This window comes from Nannospalax galili, unplaced genomic scaffold (genome assembly GCF_000622305.1).
Source record: "Nannospalax galili isolate Female #2095 unplaced genomic scaffold, S.galili_v1.0 scaffold293, whole genome shotgun sequence".
In the NCBI taxonomy this organism is placed as follows: Eukaryota; Metazoa; Chordata; class Mammalia; order Rodentia; family Spalacidae; genus Nannospalax; species Nannospalax galili.
Genome location: NW_008337147.1, coordinates 9,807,862 through 9,834,070, shown reverse-complemented (window position 1 = coordinate 9,834,070; position 26,209 = coordinate 9,807,862). Strand labels below are relative to the sequence as shown.

The following is a 26,209-nucleotide window of genomic DNA, read 5'->3' as shown; positions in this document are numbered from 1 at the left end:
CTCAAGGAAAGATTCTTAAAATGCTTCAAAACTTTGTTGTGATTTTCTAATTTGATCAGGCATCTTTAAGGTCAGTGTTATAAGGGCATGAGGCAGGCATCAGGGCAGAGGAGTTTCAGGTGACCAAGAATCACATATTATATGTGTCAAGAAATATATTTTTCCTGGATCAGCTCTTCAGCATATGAAGTAGAATTTGAATGGTGATTCATGAAAGCAGAATCCCAGGTGGTTACTGCTGACACCCAGTTGTCAAAATATTTTTCTTACATATCAAACCCATCCACAAAGTGAATGCAAGAAACCCAGGACACCTTTAGATATTCCAACTTTAGAAATATCAATAATTCCATGAGTCCAACCTGAATTACACTGCTCTGGAAAGCAGGGAGTGAAGAATTATGTTGGGACATATACTTGTTCTTTATTCTTCTTTGAAATTCATTCATTTTCATCATTTCCATTTCTTGTCAAGAAGACTTTATTTGCAGCATTTTGATATTTACACTAGAGAAAAATGAGTATAATTTGCTGTGACATTAATTGTATTATAATTGAATTGCAGGACATAGGCTGGAACTATTTAAAATATATATTAAGAAAGTAGGATATTTGAGCAGAGATAAAACAATCTCTTCTTTCAGGCTGCCTTTAATCTGAAAGTATGGGAAATACTAGGATGTGTAGCCTAAACAAAGAAGATGCCTCCCTGGGATTCAGGACTCAGGGATACTGGGCCTCCCAGTTGCCTTCTCTGATGCTCTCTGGGCTTTGCAGCTGCTTCCCAGCCCTCAGCCTTTCCAGGGAGCCTAGAGGGAGGAGGTGCTGGGCATCTCTCCATTTCTCTTTGTCAGGAGGAAACCCTTCTCTGAAGTGGCTAGTATTCACTCCAATGTCACTGGCCTTACTTATTCCTGCTAAAACCAATCTCTGTCAAAATGACTAATGTCCATGATGAGCTTTACATGCACCCAAGGAACTGCAGGGGGCTGGTTTCCAGGAACACATGAAGGTGAACAAGATCATGTTCTGCAGGACAGGAGAAATTATGGAACACATATCAAGTGGTCAAACAACTGGGTTTCTATTTGCCCAAGAATTCTTTTATTTAAGTGATTAATATTATTGCTAAGATATTCAGAACTAAGAAAATCTTAATTCCACAATTGCAAATGTTGATAATTCTTTTAGCAAAAAAACCCATCACTTATTTCAGCATGTGCTTTTCTTACCATCTAGACCCTGTCGGTCCACATTCTCTTCATATTTCAGTTTCCTTGCATTATGGCTTATGATTCCTAGCACATAAAGTCTACCCTAAGTGAAATCCTGTACTTTCCTTATCTCCTTCCTATTGTTACAGAGACTACATAAATTTACTTGGTAGACTGATGTTAGCATCAATCAGTTTAAAGTATTGATTCACTGGTCAGTTAAACCTGTTAGAGTTGTAATTCGCTGAGATATATAGAACATATGGAGATAGATATGCTTGTATATGTGTTAGTATCTCTCAAAATCAAATAGTTTTAAAACTGAATTATTTTCTAAAGTTTCTGACTGCCAGTAAACCTAGAATCCAAATATAATAATCCTTTGTCTAGAGGGAAAGAAAAGATAATTATGTCTATTTTATAAAACAGAACAAATACGATGTCAGAAAATATGCTGATATAACCTTTTCATCGAAAAGTGAGTTATAAGTCACAACCTCTTAGATACTTTCAGTTACCAAATTTTAGTGTTAGTTTCATGACCTTCATGAGAGAAAACATAGTTTAATTAAATGTTATCAAAGATTTTTTAAAACCTAATAACATGGTATTATTAGTCCTAGTATAATAATTATTATCATACATTCTTAATGTTATTTTAAATTCTTACGAAGTTATCTTTATTATAAAGCACAAAAAGAAGAGACAGAAATCAATCCTTTGTAGCATGAATACATCTTTGGAGGAAAGAGACAGAGACATTAGAAACAGAAAACACATAAAGGAAGGTCCTGCTCATGGCTGTTCTCCCCAAACATACTACAGTGAACTGTGATTCAGTCATTCCATGAAAAAAAATGATTTCAGATTTGAATGAATTATATTTTTAAAATTTGTATTTCAAGAGTTTTTGAACTGAAAACTTCTGAATGTAGTACACTGGAGTCCACGGAGCAGCTGGCTCTCTTGTATCCCTTTGGTAATCACATACAGCTCTTGAGGGAAAGCTACCACTTATCCCCTAAGTAGGAGCTTTACACCTTTGGATCTGTCATTTTTTGTTATGAAGGCTGCCATGTTCATCATAAGATGGTCAGCCAGACCCCTGGTCTCTTCCACAAGATGCCTGCATGCCCCCTGCGCCAATACGGCAATACATGCAGACATTGCCAAACGTCCCCATGAGGCAGAATCAAAACCACTTCCATTCTTTCCTTTTCATTCCATTACCCATTGTGCTAAATCAATGAAGCATGATTTTTAGTGATTCCATATGGTAAGATTTTTTTACTCTTGATTTTTCCTCTGAGTTTATAAACTCATGTTTTAGTTAACTTAAGCATCAGAACAAGAGGTACTACATTTTGTGAGGGTTAATTTGTTAAAGTCATTTCAAGTTCTAGCTATTCTATGCTGTATTTTACAGAAAAGCTTTGATAAGTGTATGATAATTGTTTCCATAATAAGCAATTACAAACAAAATACATTTACCATTGTCATACTGAAAACGGAAAAGACTGTGCAATCAAAAATAGATTCTGATGTAGAGCCATGCCCCAGTAATCCCAGTGCTCTAGAAGCTGAAGCAGTTTTGTGAGTTCAAGACCAGATAGGGATGGAAAGTTATATGGAGACAAGTGTTATCTGCACAGTGGGACCCTGTCCTGTCTCCAAACCAGAAGAAGAAGAAGAAGAAGAAAAAACCCCACAAAACAACAGCCACAAACCACCAACTAAAAAAATTTAATGAAATCCAAAGATGCAAATGATTATCAAGCAAAGAAGGTTAAATCCCATATTTAAATTTTTTTACAGTGCTTTCTCCCAATAAGTTAAATAGGAAGAAATGACTATCAATTGAATATTTTATAAATATGCACTACTATTTCTCATTGAAATTTATTGTTTAACTTTAAATAGGGGATAAATTTACAGGAAATATACACTCAACCTCATCACAAAGAATTCACATATTTTATCTTTATTTTCTTTCCTTCTTAGTCATATGTTTTGAGCTTTATAAATTTAAAGACTTATTAAAAGGCTTCTTTTGTGGGGTAAATGGTTCTTTCAGCATAATGTTTGCCACAAAAGCACAAGGACTTGAATTCAGATCCCCATCACCCAAGCAAAAGTCAAGTTTGCTGGCATGTGACTGTAATCCTAGTGTTGAGGAGGCATACACACACCCAGAGCTTGCTAATCTCCTGCTATATCGCCAGGTTCCAGGTTCAGTGAGACACCCTGTCTCAAAAACTAAAATGAGGTGTAATAAAGGAAGACACTGAATATTGACCTCTGGCCTTTAAATATGTGTACACATAAATGTATACACAGATACACATGCATACATCACCACATATGCACATACATACCACACACACACACACAGAGAGAGAGAGAGAGAGAGAGAGAGAGAGAGAGAGAGAGAGAGAGCAATAGGAAGCCTTTTGCTTTCTTTGTCTGAAAAAAAAATACGATAAACTTAGAGAGGTTGTTTTGAGCTATTTTAAGCACCAGAAATGACAAGTCATATCTGCAAGATCAGCAGAGAGAAGCAAAGGGGAGAAAGGCCATGTCTGAGAGAAACTCTCTACCTCCATTCTGAGGCAAAGTAAAAACTGAAAACTGTTTACTGGGGGAACTGGAAGAGATTCCTAGGTCAAAGAGAGGCAGGAAATTGGACCATAACCTTTCTTAGTTTTTTCTTGTTAAGAACAGTAGGTGCATACGTGCGTGTGTATGCATGTGTGTGTATGTATTAGTAAAACTGTCAGTATACAATATACATTTCTTGTGTCCTTAAACAGTAGATTTCCATGATGTGGCAACAGATGAAGTAATAAAATTTTCAAATATCTAAAATCTAAAATCAAATAAAGTTTAACTTTTAGCTCGGGAGCATTATATGCATTGTCCAGCACAGTCCTGAGTTTTGATTCATTTTTTTTTATGACAATTCAAGTTGTGTTTCATCCCAATCACTTAATTCCTTTACACCTACGGGAAAGCTAACTCCTGGCTTCTGTCATACTCTCCCTTCCAAAGTAACTATAGAAGGCCTAGTGATGGGTTTTGGCATTCTGTCAATGTCAAGGTGTTCCGGAAAGAGAAGCAGATACAAAGATGACAGATGGATGAAGTATCCTTGAGAAAAAGCATCCCTTTGGGAAGGAAGAGCTGATGGTACTGTGAAGGTCAGTGTGTTTAGACATAAACAAATCTAAAAATAGAACACGAATACTAAATCTCCATGATTATAATCTCTTTGAAAGATGATCACAGAAGAAAAAAATATATTAACTGTATTCTTATGACAAATAGTTCACATTTCTTGCAAGTTATACTCAGAAACAAGAAAAATATGTTGAGACATTCACTACAGTTTTTGGAGGCATGAGAATTTTCCAAATGTGTCATCCTGTTTTGAAAATAGATAATTTTCTTACATAAAAGCCTTATTAAAACATTTGGCATACCAGAATGCCACACACCTTGGTAAACTGTGCCTAGATTGATAACATGTAATAATTATATTAAAAGCTTAAAATTTAAAGTCATACTAAATTTTTCCTCTTAATAAAATCGTTTTAAAACAATCCTGGAAAGTCCAAAATGTTTAAAACAAATTAAGGCAACATATGTTTGTACTCTTGACAAATTAATTCTTCTGTACTTGAAATTGTCAAGGTTTACTTTTCAGGTTCTGACTCAGAAATTAGCATTACTCAAAACATGCTTTACATCTAATATGAAATTTTTAATTCTTGTTGAATTATCTATCTTGTCCCATCACAAATATCTTATATAACCACATTTATATCATCTATAGAAAGCCAATAACAATAAAATATTTAATCATTCTACTCCATCAATCAATGAATTCAGAAGTAAAACACTGTAATGATCTGTAGCTTCATAGCAGAACACACTCTTGAATATAATCTTCCATCAGGAGTACAGAGTTTCCTTCAGAAAACACATCAGTGACTTCTTATGTTCTCCAAGAGAGGCAAAGGACAGAGTCACATTTCTGTTAATGGTTACTGAACTCACCCCATGTGATGGATAGGAGATCCAGCTCAGCTCCCCTTGAATTGTTTTTGAATCTAGTAGATTAACTACAAGAAAAAACAAGTACACAAAGACATGTAAGAGTAATGAACTATTTCGATTTGCTTCTGTTAATACTGTCTTGTTGTTAGTATTGTTATTCAATAAACACAACTGCCCTTATTGATTATAAGGATATAAGTAGAAAAAGAGAGCTTCAATAAAAACAACCAAAAGGAAAATTAGTGGATCCAAAGTTCCTATGGCCTGTTAAACTTATAAGCATAAAAAAAATAGATTAATAGTCAAATGATGATACCTTGTGACAATAATAATTTTACAAAGGAAACAATAACAAATGCCAAATAGGAAAATCATTAATGTTAACATATAACTACAATGACAGCTAATTTAATTAACATGATTATTCTATTGTTAATGCCTTAGCTATGTTAATATAATTAATAGTTCTGATTATAATGCCATCTTGTTGCTGTCATTTGCCAATACCAACTATATTATTCTGCAAGATATATTTTAAAAATGTTTAAATTATTAATATATAATAAACAAAGTGCTAACTATAAATTTGAGGAGAAACCAAAGCAAAAATAAATGTGTTTCAGAATATTGCCTATAAAATTCTTACTTAATAAAGGTATTGTAACACAAAGACTGAAGTGATTTTCATCAGAACTGTTTGGTATTAATTAAAAAGTATGGCTTCTAAAAATATTTAAAAAGGAAACATGCATGTGGTTGTATTTTATTATATTATTTAAGATAATGGAAAATTATTTATTTTCAACATCAGTATTAATTTGTTATAGGCTGAAAATTAAAGCATTAATAAGGCAAAATAATTAGCATTAAAAACTCACTCTGTTGATGTGATGTATAATTGTGTTGATCTGATCTATTAAATAAGGAAAGCTACAATTTTACCTCATCCTTCCAAGTTACATAACAACCTTATAACTGGCTAATGGAAGGTGTAAAGGAAAGCTATATAACCGAAGAATGTATTATTAATGTGAAATAGAGCAGGGAATCAATAACTATGAGAATTTCGTTTTAGGACTTTCATGTACTCACAAGTCAAAACACAATGTTAATCTACATACTGTCTACCACACATCCATGTGTTTTCTAATCCATGAAAAGGCACTTTTATAAACATCTCAGATTTTACAATGGAAAATAAATTATTCAAAATGCTAAGGAAGAGAACATATGTAATGAATATTACAGTCTTGAGTAGCCAAAATTACTAAAATTTCAAAGACGCATACTTGCTAGATGGCTGGACAGTAGATATATTGAGTGCTTTTAAAGCTCTTGATCATTACAGTTATATGTACAAACTTTGAAACCAAATTCTCTATTTTGCATTCTCTATTTCTTTAAATGAAGGGAATATAAGTTTAAACTATTACTTTTGATTTTTTAATAATTATAGATAATGACTTAATATTAACTTAATTAAAATGAGAAGGAAATCTGTCTATATGAGAGATGATAGCCACTGAGTGGATTACATTGTATAATTTCCAACAATAAATCATTTCCTAAGATATTAGTGTGGAAATTAACCATGCATCTAATTATATTCCAGTTTTCTCTCAAATATGATGAAAAAACCTTTATTGATAAATGAATGTTCTAGATTGCACTTGAAAATAGTTTTAGAAAAATTTGAAAAATTAAAAAATGCAACTTAACTTTTAAATTTGAACATATTGCCAATTTTCTTTTGTTAAAAATACACTTTTAATCTTGGTCATATCAGCCATTATCTTTTTTCTGAGCTCTATATGAGACTGCCTTGAGAATATTCATTATATCAGACCACCTATATCCCTAGGGGCCTAAGTAAATCAGGGTATCATTATGTGTATGTGATAATTGAATTTGGTACTTGATGACATTCCTTGTCACATCACGTGCTAATATGAGTGACTTAATTTAAATATTTTTAACTGGAGGAAAAAAAATTGGTTGCGGCAAAGAAGAGTTAATTATAACATTGTCAGAGCTGGAGAGATGGCTCAGAGGTTATGAGCACTGACTGCTCTTGCAGAGGACCCAGGTTCGATTCCCAGCATCCATATAAGGGCTAACAACCATCTGTAACTACAGTTCCAGGGAAATCCGGCACATTCTTCTCGGTGTACTTATATATACATGTAGGCAATACACTCATACACATAAAATTAAAATATGAAATATGTGAAAAGTTGTAACAGTGACTCTACTTGGTAAACAACTTGATGGAATGCAGTTTTCTAACTAAAGAACTAAAATGCGAATGAGGAGGGAGAAAGGATCGGTTTCATCACCTCTACATTTGGATTTTACTAAAAGAGCAGCGAATCCAAAAATAATAATAGCATAAGGCCAACTACAGTAAGAATAGTTCATTAATTAAGTTTTTATATTTCCTCATAAGTTGAATTTTAGGATATCCATTTATCATAAGTAAAGAAAACACCATTGGCACCGTTACAATTTATTTCTGTTATCTATCAAACATTTCATTTTATCTATCACAGCTATCTTAAACTATTGCTGTACTGATCAAATACTGCACATGTCTTTTGAACCACCATGAGTTTATATGGACCCAGTGTTCTTGTAAAATCAGTACATGGAACAACAACTCCACTTTGACTTCTGAATTGTGTTTATAATCAACTATCAACACATGACCTAATAGAGAAGAATGAATGCTTTCAGAACACTTTGTAAAAGTTCTTAGTTTTGGTTTATAAGGTGCCTTTTGTTTGTTTCCAAAAGAGAACAACACAATCTAAGAATCCTAAACACTTTAAGGTTAATGGTTTCTGCATCGTTAATTCCATAACAAATCTCAAGTTGCCTGTGGTCTTTTGTGTAGTGAATAGTCTCATTGCAACATAGACTCATATTGAGGAAAGAAAGAGACAAAGTTGTGAGACTGTGAATAAATCTGTGTGTGATTCTTTCAGCACACTGAAGAAATAAACCTCAGATTAAACACACTGGTTTAATCCCCTCACTGACATAGGTAAGAAACTTGGTTGCTGTTGCTTTCTTCTCTCAAAATATGTGAAGAGCCCTTAATTTCTTCCCCTGTGCTACCAATTCTAATTCTGGAAAAAAGAACTACTATGTGAATTGTTTTGCAGAAGTGCCATATTATTGCTGGGGTTTTAAACATAACTTGCAATTAAAATGGATTATTTTAATTGCTTGAAATTTAAATTCACAATTTTGAATTTTAATGAAGAATTAGGTAATTATACCTAACGCTTGTTAGAAATATATGAATAGTTTAATTCTTTATTACCAACTTCATGTGATTTATTTATCAAAGACATAAATAGTCTCTTTGCAGATGTTATGCTCTAATGATAAGACCTTGAAATATGTTTTGCATGTAACAAGAAATATATTATTTCAATAATTCCAGAATATTTTCTATTCAAAGTGCTTTATAGCACATATTAACTTTTTAAACTAAGGTAATTTTAAATTCAAAACATTTTACATTGCTAAGATTCTATTTTAGATGATATATAAATGGGTAGGATTTGGGAAGTAAAATTGCATTTAAATCCCTGTCCTAAGTCTAGAAGTACATGGTTTTGGTTTTCAACACTTTATTCTCTGTATTCCTATTGCTTTAAATATAAATACATGAATGGGTGAGGGGCTTAAATTTGTGCATTAGGGGAGAAATAATCTCCTGAAATCGACTTTTTGATTGGTGCTAATGTATAGTATTTAATGGAAATAACCAGGTGTAGAACAGAATAATGAGTAAGAATAAAGTCCAGAGTAATTGAGTTCAGATTGGTTAGAAGAAACTCTGGAAAGAAGGAAAGCTGGCTGTCATTCGTGGCACTGTTTATTATTTATTTTTATTTTATTAAATAAAATAAAAATTATTTTTATTTTAAGTGTGTGTTTTCCTGCTTGGGTGTTAAATGTACTTATGTTAAACAGTGCCTACAGAGGCCAGAGGAAGGTCTCAGATTCTCAGGAACTAGAGTTAGAGATGGTTATTTGTTAACATTTGGGTGCGAGGAGCTGAATCTGGATCCTCTACAAGAGCTTCAGTTGCTCTTAACTGCTGAGCCATCTCTCTGACCCCCTTCACTGGTTTTTACACCATCACTTTTCCCACTGCGCTGGACTGGGTAATTCAGATGTCTAAGAAACACCACCGTCCTCTTTTTGTTCCTATCCTCTGTTACAATGGAGAAATTCAATCAACAGTCCCTTTCTAGCTAGGCGTGTAGCTCAGAGATCGTGTGTTTATCCTACATGTATGAAGCTCAAGGTTTGATTCCCAACATCAAAAGAATAAAATTCGTTTACATTGGACATGTCAAGAGTTGTTCATATCAAGAATTGGCCGAATCTTTTCTTGTTATCAATAAAAATTAATGAAAATTAATTTCTATTTTATTCTTAGGATGCATCCTCGTATTTACACACAGGTGTACCTTTCACCCCTCATCAAAGAAGCTCCTTGTTGCAACAAATAGAAGCTATTACAAAGTTACAGAACTGGTCAAATGTAGAGAATAAGTGTCTCTGAGAATCTTGACCATTAGTGACACATTCTTAAAGCAGTCTCTACACATAGGATCTCTAACCTTTCACCAGAGAAGTTTCCTTATGCAGTATATGGTGATTAACATCAAAACCCACCATTGGCAAATGTGCAGCGAACAAGAGGCCACAGACTGCTTATCCCTGAACAGGACATACATTTCAAACCCCTGCCTCCAAAGGCTCAAGATTATTGGGGAAGTGGAGGCAGAAAAATAGTAAGAGCCAGAGAGGGTAGATGACCACAGGGAAAATGATTCTTCCAGACAGCTGGTCATTTACTCATATGAGAGCACAGAAATGGTGACAGCATGTGCAAGTCCTATCAAGTCAAACCAGACATAATCCCAGCCTAGACATGAGGAAGTCTGTAAAAAATCCCAACTCAACCCAAGGAACTTTTGCCAATTGATGGCTGCTGAGAGGGAGAAAGACGGTATATATAGGGATGGTACTCTTGATGGGCCCACACTGAATGGCATTTGGGGACACAAAATAGACTCTGTGTGTGTGTATGTGTGTGTGTGTGTGTGTGTGTGTGTGTGGTTTTTTTGTTTTCCTTGAATTATAGGGTGTGTGAGTGGCATTTGGGTGTGTGTGTGTGTGTGTGTGTGTGTGTGTGTGTATACATTAAATTGGGCAAGGGGCAGTGGGGAGAGGTGAGGATAAGGGATGGGGATCTAAATACCATCAAACTATATTGTAAGAAAATCACAAAAAAATCAATTTTTTTAAAAAGAAGAAATAAAAAAGCAGGCTGAGCACAGGCCGGGGAACAAGGCAGTAAGCAACATTCCTCCATGGCCTATGCTCCAGCTCCTGCTTCCAGGTTCCTGCCCTGAGTTCCTGCCTTGGCTTCTGACAAAAAAAAAAAAACAAACAAAAAAACAAACAACAACAACAAAACCCCCCACATCTTTTTAAAAGAACTCATTTTATTCACTTTTCTATCTTCTTGGTTTGCAGTGCTGGAGCTTGAACCTGGGCCTAGCACATGCTAATTAAGTGCTCTACCACTGAGCCGCATTCCCAGCACTGAAGATGTGGGCAATCAAATGAGAATTTAAGACAAATGTTCTTAGTATGAGGAAAGATTAATAGGCAGAGCCAGGTGTGGTGGTGCATGCCTTTAATCTCAGCATTCAGGAGGCAGAGGCAGGGGGATCTCTGTGGGATCAAGTCCAGCCTGGTCTACAAAGCAAGTTCCAGGCCAGCTGGGCTTTTCTCTGAAAAGAGAAAACACAAAATAAACAAATACACAAACAAAAAAACCCAAGACATAAATTCTTCACATTTAGAAATTCAGGTAGATATTAAGTTGAATTGTTTTTTTTTTTTTAAGAACATTTTAAAATTTTGATTCAGAGTGATTCCTTGCTCAATTAGAAGACTGACAGTTAAGCTCATATTCACTACCAGAAAAAGTGCTAAGGTGCTTCAAATGTACAAACAGTAGTAAAACAATTGTAAAATCTAAATGCTATTGTCTCTTACTAAAGCAAAGGATATTTTCAAATGCTTAACAGTACATCTGTATGCTTTGTGGTAATATTATGGTTGCATTCACAAAAATATTGAGTCATATATAATTATCAAATAATCATTTCAAGATGAACAGCAAGATTTGATGGCTAAATGATTTCAGGTTCCTATAATAATAGACATATTTTCTTGTAAAATCTTCACTTATAAGGGTCCTTTATGGTTAAGTGCAAATAAGGATAAAATCATTACAACTGAAGACAAGTCCGTCCTTTCATTACCTTTTACTTTGACTAAAGAATAATGACTTTCTCTTCTGTTCACATCATCACTGCAATTGCACAGCCACATTTTTTCTACACTTATCTTTATCATTTTCATCACTTTCTATGACGATAAACAGGGTAGCTTTGCTCTAGGTTACAGAGCATAGAAGGGGCCTTTAATCTGCTTCTAAATTATACTTAAGCAGCCCAAACAGAAGAAAATGACACAGGGAGAAATGCATTTATTCTTGGTGCTGTACATCTCTGTGTAGTTCTCTGGTCAAAAACAACATGGAATTAAGAAATCAAGTTTTAGTTTTTGAACAAAAGTTAACTACAGTTCAGCCTTTCAGTTTTTCTGTATGCATTAGGACATTCCATTGAGAAGAAATTTAGAGCAGTCAATTCTATGGATATTTCTCAGTTTGAATTTATCTAACATGTTTACATTTTCTTAATTTGGCTATTTCTTGAATTTTTGTTTGTATTTATTTTGTACACATCTAAACTTAATAGAATATTTTCATAGAAGTGAGAGGAATTATGCCTTATTAACTAACTACTACAAATATGGTACCTATGCTATAAAATATTTCAACTCTGATCTATCAATTGTTTGCTGGCAAAATTTCTTGAAAGCTAGCTTAAATTTAATATGTATGTTATGTCACAGAAATATTTATTTAACTTTCCAGTTAAGATAATTATGGTAAAAAGTCATGAAAAACCTACAATGCTTAACACTTTTTGAGAAAAAAAATGTCTCATTATATCTTGTTTGGATTTTTTACATGTAACAGATTTCTGAACAAGGTGGTAGATTATCAATTTATTCTTTCTAACTGAATTTTTATCTTGAGAAATAATTTTGAATTTATTTTTCTATAGATCTTAATTGTAGAAGAAATTTTAATTATTTGCCTCATTAAAAATTTTGCCAACAGCAGGGAGAATGCCTCTAAACAAAAACACAAGGCTCCACAACAAGAGGTCCTGTTGTCCTGATTATGTAGTTCCAGGAAATAACACAGACCAAAACCCACTTGAAACTTGGAGACTTTAGCAAGTGTAAACTATCCTGTTTCTAAAACACTAAGGGTTTTCCTTGTTGTTTTTCATTTTTAATTAAAAATTCATCAAAATATCATAGAGAATTCTTAACAAAATAATATTTTGACATAAACTTGTGGGGTGCTCTGCCAATAAATTTTTAGTATATGAACAACCTCAGCTTTAGAAATTGTCTGTAGAATAATTGATCTCTTTGTTATACACATTGTCAACTAATGTATTAATCATTTGGACAAGTGAGATATATTTTCCAAAATGCGTCTAAAATTAAAATATTAATAATTATATAGAAACAGCATATTTTCAATGCATGTTTTCTTTTTAGTGTTTTAGAAACAAAAAATTGTTTACTTTTAATTCAGAAACTTTTTGAATGATTAGAAAGTGAAAAATGAAAATATTATTCAATTATATTATAGAAACAATCATTAAGGAAAATAGCATTTTAAACCTCAGTGTATGCATTGTGAATTTTCTCATAAAATCAGGCTTATCTTGGTACATTTTAAATCAAAATATCACAAAATCTTGATTATCAAATTTAAGATACTAAAGAGAAGTTCTTTTGCACCAGATTTTGACTGATGCCTATGAAAATGTATGAAATTAATTCCAATGTAAAATTCTTTATAGAAATAAAAAAGTTTCTGGAAGTTCTTTGGGCATAACGATTCAAAATTTTAGCAATAGAACCAAAAAGTATAATGAAGTTGAATTTCAATTTAAGAACAACCTCTATACATATTTATATCTCAACAGACACATTTTATTTCAAAAGAAGTTCATTCTGTAATAAATAAATTGGTTTAAATATCTGAAAAACTTTTAATCTGAGCATGACTTCAATTTCATCATATTTAAGAAACTATCTAAAAGGTCACATGTTATTTGTTTGGCTTGTAGCAATACAAATTCGACCAATAGTTATAAACCCAGACACATATACACAGGTTCTGCATGACATACGTTTGGATCTTTGTAACAGTCTACAGAAGATGCACTTATTTCAAAGCTCCAGCCATTTTCTTCAAATTTTAGGATTATGGTGTCAATGGAAAATATCAAACTGACTGCTGGGAACAGTCAGAAAACTTTTAATTTACTGATGAAAGAGGAGGTAGAGTTCAAACAACCTTCAGCGTGGTTTTCCTTGGTACTGTAATTACATCGTGAAAAGGCTCTACAGAAGCTTCTATTTTGGGATGGTCCGTTTGTGTTACTCACATATGTTTCTAATACACTCACTTGCACACACATGTACATGAGTATATGAACACAGAATTTACATTCACTTTATGGCTCTCTTTTCTGGGAATATTTCTGAACTATCGGTTTTTCCAAAAGTACTTAATTTATTATGCATTCACTTAAATTGCCATTGAAGTGTTAGAACCATGTTATAAAATATTTTTAAAAATCTGGATTATACTCATCTCTATCATTGAAATGAAGCAAAAATCTAATCTCCCCTCTGTGTTCCAGGGAGCACAGTTTGTAGCTGGTACTGTACCATCCTCTGAGGATTCACATAGTATTTTTCCTTATTTCCTATATATGTCATTGAATAATTTTTAAGTAAGAAGTCATTTCTGGCCATCCATTCTACCAAAATTGATATTTTCAAGGGCATAGAGCACATCAATGTTTATCATCTATTTCAAAAGTCCAGTGACTAACTAATCCTTAGTTGTACACCCTGGGCAAATAGACAAATACAAATAAAATATAATTATGAAAGATAAGCTATTGTGTAATAAGAAACTACCTATATCACACTTTTCTTGGCTCTCTTTAGCAATTTCTAAACTTGTAAGTTTCAAGTTGTTTAATATTCTGAACTTATTACAATTAGCATTAGAGTAGTAAAGCTACTATTAATACAAACCTGTCTGGCTAACAAAATATTCTTAATTTCCAGAGGATTTCCTTTGGAAAGGGAAAATTTAAAAGATGTTATAATATTTTTAAACTTTATTCTGAATTATATCTTTTGCCATCAAAATATTTTAAATGATTTTGAATATCACTTTCAAAGGTAAGAAAAAGTTTCAATGTACAATGTGCAAAGCTTAAGAAAGGCCATCGTGCTTCAAAATAGAGGGGAGCCATTATTATAGACTAAATTAAACAGTTCAGTCACATAAAATGCATAGAATCACCTTTGCAAGTTTTCTTTTTTTCAGAAAAGAACATTAAAAGCCTCTAGTCTAGACCAGAAATATTCAAAATGCAGTAAAAGCTCTAAGTTTTACTGTTTGAATTATTAAATGTAAATGAATCTTATCTATAGTAAAACAGACAGTAAAAGGAAGGAAGCCAGAAGAAAAATACTATGCTTGAAAACAGCATTTCCCAATATTTAGTAATAGTTATGTTTAATGGGATTTGCATATTTAATAAAAGGACAGCATTTTATTTTCTAGTTAGAGTTTTTAAAATGATCTTAATTCTCTTCCTTCTATTAAAATGCAAAAGCAACCTTAAATTGCTTTGTCACATCTAAGGGAAAAATCACAATTATTACAGGCAGTGGAGAAAATGATCAATATTAGAATTGTGGTCACAGTATGTGAATAGCTCAGTTTTGTAAGGGAACAGAACTATTGGACATTTTATTTTCTAGTTAGAGTTTTTAAAATGATCTTAATTCTCTTCCTTCTATTAAAATGCAAAAGCAACCTTAAATTGCTTTGTCACATCTAAGGGAAAAATCACAATTATTACAGGCAGTGGAGAAAATGATCAATATTAGAATTGTGGTCACAGTATGTGAATAGCTCAGTTTTGTAAGGGAACAGAACTATTGGACAGAGAGGAAAGGAGAGGAGAGGAGAGGGGAGGAGAGGAGAGGAGGGGAGAGGAGACCCACATGTTAGGAAAGAACTGACTCTCATGCATTATTTTTATATGTACACAACCCCTCCCTCCAAATAAATAAATAAAATGTGTGTGTGAGAGAGAATGAGAAAGAGAAAGAGTGAGGGGGAGAGAGATAGAGATAGAGATAGATAGATAGATAGATAGAGAGAGAGAGAGAGAGAGAGAGAGAGAGAGAGAGAGAGAGGCAGTCTGTGCTAAAAACAAGCTTTTCCTTAGAGTGGTATTTTGCTTATCCAAAGGATTATTAAAATGAGCCACATGGAAGACATTGCAAATTGGTTTCCCAGCCTAACTTCCCCTCAGTGTGAAGACTATCTGCCATCATTTGCAATGAGACATATATTTCTAAATGGATATGTTCTGAAGTTATTGTTCAAAAGATATTATCAATTGCTAAACCACGTTTGAAAATCAGGAAATATGTTAACTACTAACAAAATGCTGTTTCCTGTTGTCATTGAGATAAATTGGGAATGTTAAAATTTCATGTAGATTGGATATCAGCCAACTTTGTCATAGGAATTTGCTATCACTAGGCCTGTAGGACTTATTCATTACCTTTCTTAATCATTATTGGAAAAAAGGTAGATTAACCTCTTCATAATGATTAAACAATTTTGATGTTAACTTGTGATTTTTAAAGCAAACAAATTGAACTGTATTTCCCAAATTGCTGTAATTGGTCAAGATTGTTGTCTAAAACCAGAAAACTTAGTTGGGAGATTTATTTCTTTATTTCATTGTGTTTAATAATTTATTTTTGTATAGTCCATGTAAAAGTGCATACTTTTAGCAATATTTTAAAGGCCAAATTTACACAGGTTTCGCTCACATACTATTTAAAACTTAATTATAGAATACAAGTGTTATATAAATTTACATAGTATTCTTATTTTTTGTTCTAATATTCTAAACTTGGCTTTTTAAGTCAAGTTTACAATTCCCTTGATTTGGAAGAGCTCTACAAATCCATACATGAATTTTAAAAATCAAATAGTGAATAAAAGAGTTACTGGCAGTTGTTCTCCAGAACCGGGGGGGGGGGTCTGATGGGACACCTATCTACTCAGCCTTTCACTTCTGCTCCCAAAAAAGTTGTTACTGAGTGTCTGGATCACTTTTTCAGAGCACAGTGAATAATTCACTAGAAATTTTAAATAAAAATTGGAGATAATCGTCCAGCTCTCTGACTCCAACACTTGGGAAGATCAAAGGTTCAAAGCAAGCTTGGGCTACAAGAGAGATGCCCTGTCTCAATAAATAAATAAATAAATAAATAAATAAATAAATAAATAAACAAATAAATAAAGTTTTGTTTACAAAGAAAGTTTTGTTTACAAAACTTTATTTATTTATTTAGATTTTTATATGTGTGAACCTGTCTACATGTATGCAACTGCACTGCTGTGTGCAATGCCTTTGGAGGTCAGAAGAGTGTATTGTTTCCTCTGGAGCTGCAGTTATGAAAAGTTACCAGCCCCCATATCAGTGCTTGGGAACCAAATCCAGGTCCTCTGCAAAAAGGAGTCAGTGCTGGTAACCACAGAGCCATCTCTCCAATTCCCCTTTTTCCTCTGGTTTTTCTTTATCTTTTTTTTTTCTTTCTTTCTTTTTTTGAGTCCGGATCTTACTATAGCCTTAGCTGGCCTAGAACTCAATATGTAGACCAAGCTTGGCCTGAATTTGACAGAAATCCACTTGCCTCTGTCTCCTAAATTCTGAGAGGCATGAGCCCAGCAAATAAGTAACTTTAAAAAAATTTTTTTTTTTAAACCTTACAGCAAGAAAAGATACCTAAAAACAGCTTTTTGATTTGGCGGTCTGATGTCATCGATATGCTAGTTTTGCTCTTTGCCAGGTGAACAGAGTTTAGTGCAGCAATTAATGCAAAACATATGTGCTGAAATACTCACGTAAAAGCATAATTACCCCAAACCTAATTTGCTACCTTTAAAGTGTTCTTTGGCTACCTTCTCCCGTCCCCCAATAACTCCCTTTAAAGGCTACAATATTTTACTGAAAGCAAAGATAAATTTGTACATTTTATTTTTTCATCTTAAGTAATTAAGAAAGTTATTTCCAAAGTGAGGGGATTTTTCCACAGGGAGCAGTGGTTGCGTTTAGAAGCAAGCTTTACTGACCTCGGTGACATTCCAATAGTTACGTCACATTTCATTCTTATTACATAAAACCCCCAGTCATCACACCCTTGTTGTGGTGATGATTTTCTCACAATTTCTGTTGGTGGAATTCCTGGGAAATTCTGGATGAGGAAAGTAGTGTCTGAGTGTCAGGAAAGGATGACAGTGGTAGGGATTTGTGAGGACAGGGCTGCACATGTGTGTATTCTGGCTTCCTCATCAAGTTGCCCTTAACATACAGATAATCATAACAGTATCAACTTAGAGATCATTGTGACTCTTGTGTGCTATAATTTGGAAGTTCAAAGTCCTCTTATCAATTTGATTTCCTTCTCTTTCTCCTGCCAAAATGCTCAGCCTTGTAGAGTTAATTGTTCAAAGTCCCCAATATAAATTAGTTCAGCCACCAGGATTAAGGTTGACAGGCTAGTGCTGTTCCAGGATGCAAGGATGCCTCACTGATTTACAGGATTTGTAGAGAAGAGAAAACAGAAAGTGGTTTACTCAGCTGTATCATCGGGAGATATCCTAATAGTATGTTAGGGTCTCTTCAATAATTAAGGTCATGTCCACTAAAGATGAATGACAAAGCAATACAGTGGGCACTGTGGTTATGACCCCAGTGTAGAGAGGGATCGGAGGGCATACTTATTGACTGGGTTTGGCCGTTGAGAAGTACACTGAAGGCCTGAAAGCCACAAAAATACAAGCACCAGTCAACTAAACCTTCCTGAATTATGCAACTCCAAGAAAACTTCCATGGCCCATTTCGTTTACTTGATTGATGCCAATCAAGGTTAAGGCTTTGGGAAGAAAAATTGATTGTATAGGAGGGAAAGTTTGTGGCGCACTCCCTCAGCAATCAGGAAGGCCCTAACAGGTGATGTCAGCAGGTGGCTTTAAAGAAAACTGGAAAAGAAAATGAATTCTGTTTAGCTTAGCAACTGAAGGAGAGGCGTGGACTATCAAAGAATCAGGAAATAGCAAGGAGGGTTACACAGCAGCAAACAGGACAGCCGGGTAACTCAGGAGCCAGTCAAGCAGAAAAGAAGAAACTGAGAAAAGAAGGTGTTTTCCTAACTTGAAAGAAACTTTGCAGGACCTGTGTCCACCACCTGCCTTTGTCAACCTGTGGAGAGATGAACGCGCCACCTCCGGATGCCAAATTGAAAAGTATGGTTGATAGCAATGGGGGAGAAGGCGGGACCACAGAGATCTAGGGTCTAAGTCTCCTGCGGAGATCAGCAGGAGCTGGGGTCTGGGGGGCTCAGGTTCTCTCTCTGAGGAGCCAGGCGCAGGTGGCGGCCAGGTGGTGAGCAGCGGTGCAGTGGCAGCCTGGTGGCGGCAGGCAGAGGGCGCGCGTTCTCTGCTCGCCAGCCAGCCAAGTCTAGACGCCGCCCGCGGAGCTCTGAGCCCAGAAGATCCTTCGGCTCCCGCAAAGGGGTGGGTAGCTAGCAGCAGGCATCACGCGCCGGGCCACAGAGCCGGAAACAGCCGAGCATCCCTTCACCCAGCCGCCGCTCCAACTACCCGCCTTCGGCATCCGCGCGCAGAAAGAAGGTCCACAAAGATCTCCCCCACCCCATCCCCACCAGGGGTTGCTGTAGGGTCCGCAGAACGGCGCATGGGTTTGGATGATCTGATATTCTACCGGATGCAGAGGGAGAAAGCAATGAATCACGTTGGGGAGGGAGCGCCGCGTCCCTGGGCACCACTGAATCTCTTTAAAAAGTTAGTGGTTAAGATGCCCTGAGGGTGGGTGTGGTGGCAGCCTGAAGCGCTGGATTCTTTGCCACAGTACAGTCACTCTCCGGGAAAGCTCCATGGTGCTAAAAGAAATTCTCAGGGTACGCACTTTTGTAACTTAATCAGTAATGCATTATCAAATGTGGGTGGTGTAACGCGAAGAAAAAAGAGGCGTAGTCACCTCCTCCTGCGGCCACCGCTGTCCCTGGCCAAGACTGTTCACAACAGTTTGTTTGTACAGTGCTGCCACTTGTTTCCACCCTCCTTCCTCACCTATTATTCTCATTTCACCGTGTTGGTTTGGATTATGTGGATTTTCACCCTTTGCTTTGACTAGAACAGCAGGACATGGTTTAGAAAATGAAGGGGGAGGGGCGCGCACATTCAGGGCTTCTAGTTTAATAACATCACTTCAAGTTGGAAGCTTTATTTGCTGAACTGGTTTTGATTCCATCCACCCTCCACTTGCATGCACTCGAGCTTTCAAAGGGGGCCCTGGAAGCAGAATCTGACTCACAGTCTTAAAACTTCCTTGGATAAGACATTTGCTTCTGAAGAAAATATCAGAGTCAGTGCTTAAACTCGAGAGGAGAAATAAACAAACGTGCACACACTTTTTTTTTTCTTTTAAACTGGGTTTTTAGGGATTTAATAAAAAACGACTACCCAGATGTTTTAAATGATAAATGTCATTTAAGCAAAAAGATTTATATGTTACCATTGGCTTTAGAACCTTTGCACTTCTTTCCAATTATCATTTTATGTTTCTTTCCCTTGCATACGCTTTTTTTGCATATTTCACAGAAAAATGGTAGAAGGCAAAATAAAACTTGCTGACCTTTAGATTTTTCATGGAAAGAACAAATCTGCGAAGTTCCAACAACTACCTGATAACCAGGCAGCAAGCAACAGACCTGAAAAGTTTGAAATCAAGGGGCACACAAGAATCCATGCCTTGAGCATAAGGAATATCCTCTTCCAAGATTGATAGTTTGATGGTTTGGAAGCTGTTCTGTTTCACTAACATCACAACAGTATTTTAATTCTTAAAGCCACTATAGAAGAAATAGCTAAGGATTTTCAATTTTTTGAGGAGTAAAATTCTAATCTCAGCTTTCTGCATACCTGGATGAATAATATAATGAACGTTTCACACTGCCAGTCAACCCTTTATTTGAAAAATGTGTGAAAAGCTACTTGCACACTTGGGAAAAAAAAAAAAAAAAGAAAAGAAAGAAAGAAAACCCTTACTGACCCTCCCCGGTGATAAAATCCAGATCTCTTAAACAACCAAGAAGGACACCTGAATCTGTTCTAAATCTTTCTCAAGCAAGAATTGAAAGAGTAAGGTTTATTGGATATTTTAAAGAAAAATGTGTATCTTAAAAAATAAAGTTGAAGATCTGGACAGAAATTCCTCTTAAAAGTTAGTATCCTTCCAAGAAATACATATTTCTCTGTACATCTAGTAGTGATGCCAAACAAAATAATTGGAAAATGACTCAAATCAAAGGTAGGCCACATCACAGATTTCTTAGTAAGTAATGTCTGTAAGAACTTACCAAGTTTTGATGATTTGTGGAAAGTTTTATTAATATTTTCTTGAAGATTTTATGACTTGGAAAATGTAACTTTCAAGAACACTTCTTGCTGCTTCTATTTCCAATGAAGTTAGTAAATCAAATATACTGTAGAAATATGTTTTGCCTTAAAATTCCCTTTCATATGAAACTAATTATTTTATATTTAAATGTTATATATATTTTAGTTCAGAAAATTTTCAAAGTTCTTGTAAGAATTTTAATGTTTAGGAATATTTACAAAGGGAAAATATTTGGAAATAGTAATAAAAAGTGATTAGACAATTAAAGAGCATAACAGAAACTTGAATATTCAAATATGGGTAGGACACAATCAAGATAGCGACTCTTAATCTATTTTTAAAATTAGTTTATTTTCAACTTAAAACTATTAAAATTTTCTATGCATAAGGAAGAAACCATAAATTCAGCAATAAAAAGCTTTATGTGAAACTTTTTAAAGAGCTAACAATGATAAAATACCTTTACGTTATGATTATGAATAATGTTTTGTTTTAAAGTTATGCATTATTTTGATTAGTTTTCATGGAAACTCACAATTTCTTGTAATTTGTGGAAAAAAATAAACTTAGCATGCAATGTAATCATGACCTAACATGTGACATGGTGTTTTATAATATGTAGTCTTCGTTTTGTTGGCCCAGTCACTTCCAAGTTATAAACATAACTAACTTTTTACTTTGAAGCAAGCATAAAAAGTATATCCATTAGGGCAGCAATAATAAAAAAGCATAAAATTGAAAATGCTCAAAGCCATGGTGAAGCTGTTTTATATTTATAACTCCACTGTTATTGCCAGAGAATTTAATATTTAAAAGACTTTTTTAATTTTCACTCTGACAGGGACTGATGTGGTATGTGGAACCCCAAAAGTGAAGTAAATGGGGGCCCAAAAGTGAATATTTCCTCACCTGAATTTAATAAAATCAATATTATTTTTAAGAAGATATAGATTCAGAATAAATTAATTTCATGATAGATTTTGAGAGGTTACAAGAAGTTTCTTTTCAGTACAATCAAAATATTATCATAGCAATTCAGATTGTCAGTAAAAGCTTAAACAAATTTGCTGATAATCCTGTTAATGACCTAGGTCAAGTGTTAACTGTTGTGGGTTATAAAGTAGTGAAATTAAGGTTTCTTCTACCTCCAGGCAAGTAACACAGTTATAACTGTTGGGGGTGGGTGGAAGAGCAAGCTATTAGGAGAACTATTAAATTACAAAAATGTATGATGCATTCAGTTATTTAGTCTAGCATGAAGAAATGCTATTAAAAGCAAATGTAAGCCCTCTTTAAAAAAAAAAACCTATAAAGATGACATGATAGCTTAGCTTTCCGTTAAAGTTTCAATCACAGAATGTTTTCATTTGAGGATAAGAGTATATAGTATTGATATAGTGATGTCAATTCATAGTAATTTCTCAAAAGAGGAAATCCATTATTTAAATATTTGTTATCTCCAACTGTTGCCTACTACTCTAAGGGAACCATATAGCACACATCTGCAAGTTTTACTTTTAAGCTTTAAACAATCACATAATCTCCTCTCATACTTAGAGGAAGATTTATGTTCATAGAAATGCATTTCATAGAAAGTGTCTTAGCCACTCCAGAAAAAGTATTCCCAAGTACGTAGTGTATAAGTATGTAGATTTAATTTTATTTTGGAAACTCTCATTTTCAATGTAAAGAGTTTATGGGGTAAATGTTAATTCATCTATGAACACTGTTGGATGGGAAACTATTAAGTTTAATAGTTCTGTTTCAGATTGTTTTGAATACACTGTGTTTTAAAAGGGTACTCTGTGTAAATCTGAAACAGTTTTGACTACTAACAGCTGATAACTTTATTCTATATCAAGTTTTACCTCTTTCCAAAGTTATTTTTTACTATTATCAGAATCCATGCAAGATGGGAACAGAAAGCAAGAATGAGAACTTTTCTAATAAAATGGTACAAATATTCATTATGAAGGTAATTATTTATCACTGGAAGTCTCTTTTTATTATATGTGAATGGAAAGAAATGGTCATATAATAAATGTTTTACAAAGTTCTGTGTATGTAGGCCAATTCTCAAATAATCATTGAAATTATACACCTTTATTATCATTAACAAGAAAATGTCCAGTGGAATCACTTTCTTGAAAGCATTTTAGAATGTTAGTGCAATTAAATTATGAATTAGAAAATTCAGATCAAACTTTTAAGTTATTTTTCTTATGATGGCTTGATGGAATTCGAATTCTGATATTTAATTATCTCAAACTCTTTTTTACAAAAACCTCTCATAAAGGCAAGATTCATAGCCATCAGCTCAATGGCCTGGTTTTGTTCGTTCATTTCTGCCATGTGTAGCTTCATAATAAAGAGCAGGCCATGTTATAGTAAATATGCTCTTATTAATGTCTAGTAACTTTTCTGTAGTTTTTGAACATGATTTTCAGCATATTTTTATAGCCTATATGCTGATACTTCAGTTTTCAAAATGCATGGGAATGCTACATTAATGTGATTCATTTTATTTTTACCCTATATATGGATCTAAATTACTTTGTCAGAGGAATTGCATGGAAATCTTGGCCCATACTTGGAATTTTCACTGGTCATAAGATTCAACTCAACTACTAAGAGCCAAGAAATTTGATAAATATTTAAAGCATTACTTATTTATGTATTATCTAAGTTAAATGTTTCATTTTGATTTTTTTAAATGCATTCACAAGCTCAAAAGGAAAAGGAGACAGTATCTACAAGATGCAGTTGGGAAAGAATTAGCCTGTGAACAATAGATAACGTAAAACTTTTATTTAAGCAAATTACTTTGTGTTAGTCAGTTTTATGAGCATTTTTAGCATTTTTAAATCTATATTGTTAGTGTGTACCCATCTATTTTGTACACTTTATAACCATCCAGACATATACTGTGGCTTAAAAGCAGTTAAGACTTAATTGTACCTATTTCAGTAAATTTGTATTCATTGATTTTATATGACTGTGCATAAGATTAAAGGTAATTTTTCTGCAGTTTGCTAAAGGTTGTGTTGTACACAAATGTAATTTTGTCAATATTCTTACACATCATTAACTAATTAATGTCATTATCCAAACAGTTCATATATATTCCATTTGGAAAAAATACATCTTATCATTAATATTTTGTTATCTTTAAAGAAATATTTTAAACACTTTGAACTTAACTTATTTCTGCATTATTCGTATATAAACTTATGCTCCTTAAAATTTATGTAGAATTACTTTGGTAGAGAAATGACTGATCTTTTTACAAAAAAATTTACTTATGTCATTAAAAAGTCATTTGTGGGAAGGACGATTGTCTTTATCATCACACTGAAAAGATTTTCAATTTTTCTATTGAAAACTGACAAAAAAATTAATGGAATCTTCCAAATTTATCAAGGCAGCCAAGTGGCTCAAGAAAGAATATTAAATGCTTCATTAGCAGTGAAATTAGGTCATCAACATTTGAAGCAGCCTTTATAGTTAATGAGTTTAAAAATATTTTTTCACACATGTTACAAAAATAATGCATACAATAAGCACCAATATTGGCTCTACAATATATTCTCAAGCAAGTGTGTTATACATAATGCTGTGTTGCTTGCACAACAATTGCTTTATTTTGCTAACTTGCCCAACAAATTGCTATGAATTCAAAATCATTAAGAGGAAAAATAAAGTTGTAATTGTTAACTGCAAAGAAATCAATTATTCAGAGAAGTTTGTCTCAACAGTTAGTGTTTTTATTCATAAAGCATTAAGAATATATCCTGAAAGGTCTACAGAAAAAGGTAGTGCATGAAGCACACACTCATAAGAAAAAATATTCTTAATACTAGGTTTGCACTTTAATCCATTGAAAAGCGATGGATGACCATAACAAGGACAATAAATATTCCAACATCAAGTAAATGGCATTTGCTGCCTATGAGCATTCTTTCTTAATTTGCTATTCAGTTATTTACTGTATCTACCCAGGAGCTATTCATTAATCATTAAACGCATTCTCCTATTTGTATGTAAGCCCTTTATTTGAAAGAACCCAGCCTCAGCTTACTGTACATTCCTGCAAACACAGCTAGTGTTAATGTGGTATGCATATGCTGCCCATGAGAACCTGTACCGCTGAGCACAGCATCCCCAGGCGGAATCCACAGCTCTCCAGTACTTTAAACACACGCACACGCGCGCGCACCTCGGCTCCAACAAGCCCTTTCCCCTTCAGTCCATTCATAAATGCCAAAGGTTCTAAGTAGCCGCAACCTGCCATTATCTTTAAAACACGGCGTAGGTTCTGGAAGGTTGGTTTGCCTTTTCTTTGAAACTTCTCAAAGTACCACATGGTCATAATTAGAAAATAAAATACTGCCTTGGCTATTTGGCAATTAACAGACTGGGTCGTAAAAACCGGAGGATTTTCTTTCTTTCTGCTTCAAATAGGCAAACGAGGTAATCGTTTGAATCACTATCAGATTAGAACCAGATTTTCTGAGGGTTTCCACCATCCCAAATTATCTCCCAAAGTGTTTTGGGACCGCTGCAGAGCAAAGCTCCTCTTTCTCTTCTTCTCCTTTGGAGGCGTCTTAGGGATGCGAGTGGGCTCCGTGGGCAGAGGGTTCTGCGGGTCCCCGCGGGGCGCGGCGCGGTACCTGGCTTACCTTCGTTGGAAGGCTGCGTGCTCAGTTCCCTGGAGCAGCTGAGGACGGAGCAGCCGAGCAAGAGGAGGATGGAGAGGTGACAATCCATGTTGCTGGTGCCCAGGGCAGTGAGACGAGCATATCTCCATGAAGCATGCCACTGATGTGAGGGGGAGCGCTCTGATTGCTGGAGAAGTTACCATGCTCCGCTTGCAGTCTGATGTCAAGTTTGACACTGGAGATAAGGAGGAGTCTGGCTGCCTTTCCACGAACCCCGCTCTGGGACCTCGCTGGGTCCTAGTGCCGTCGGAAGCGTGCTCTGAGGAAGACAGCAGAGCAGTGGCAGCGGGCTGGCAGCCAGTTCTGGTGCAACAACCTCCACGGGGTGGGGTGGGAGTCCAGGGCGCCGCCAATGGGGTAAGAGATTCGGAAGTTGGGATGGGACAGTGACTGAGAGTCGTGGGAGCCATTCCCTCATTTCACAGAAAGGCAGCTG

The 26,209-nt window shown here is 34.7% G+C and overlaps 1 protein-coding gene across 2 annotated transcripts in view; it reads right to left on the bottom strand.

Annotated features, from left to right (window-relative positions):
• Window positions 1-25,976, bottom strand: part of Epha3 (EPH receptor A3) — a 362,443-nt gene extending 336,467 nt beyond the window's left edge. The window contains exons 1-2 of one of the 2 annotated variants that reach the window (XM_008832240.3): window positions 25,735-25,976; window positions 5,271-5,335 (exon numbers count right to left, since the gene is read on the bottom strand). In XM_008832240.3, coding sequence (XP_008830462.1) covers window positions 5,271-5,335; window positions 25,735-25,822 — 153 coding nt within the window. In that variant the 5' untranslated portion in view covers window positions 25,823-25,976. The remainder of the gene's footprint in view (window positions 1-5,270; window positions 5,336-25,734) is intronic. The other variant, XM_008832239.3, reaches the window with a different exon arrangement.
• Window positions 25,977-26,209: the final 233 nt, after the last annotated feature.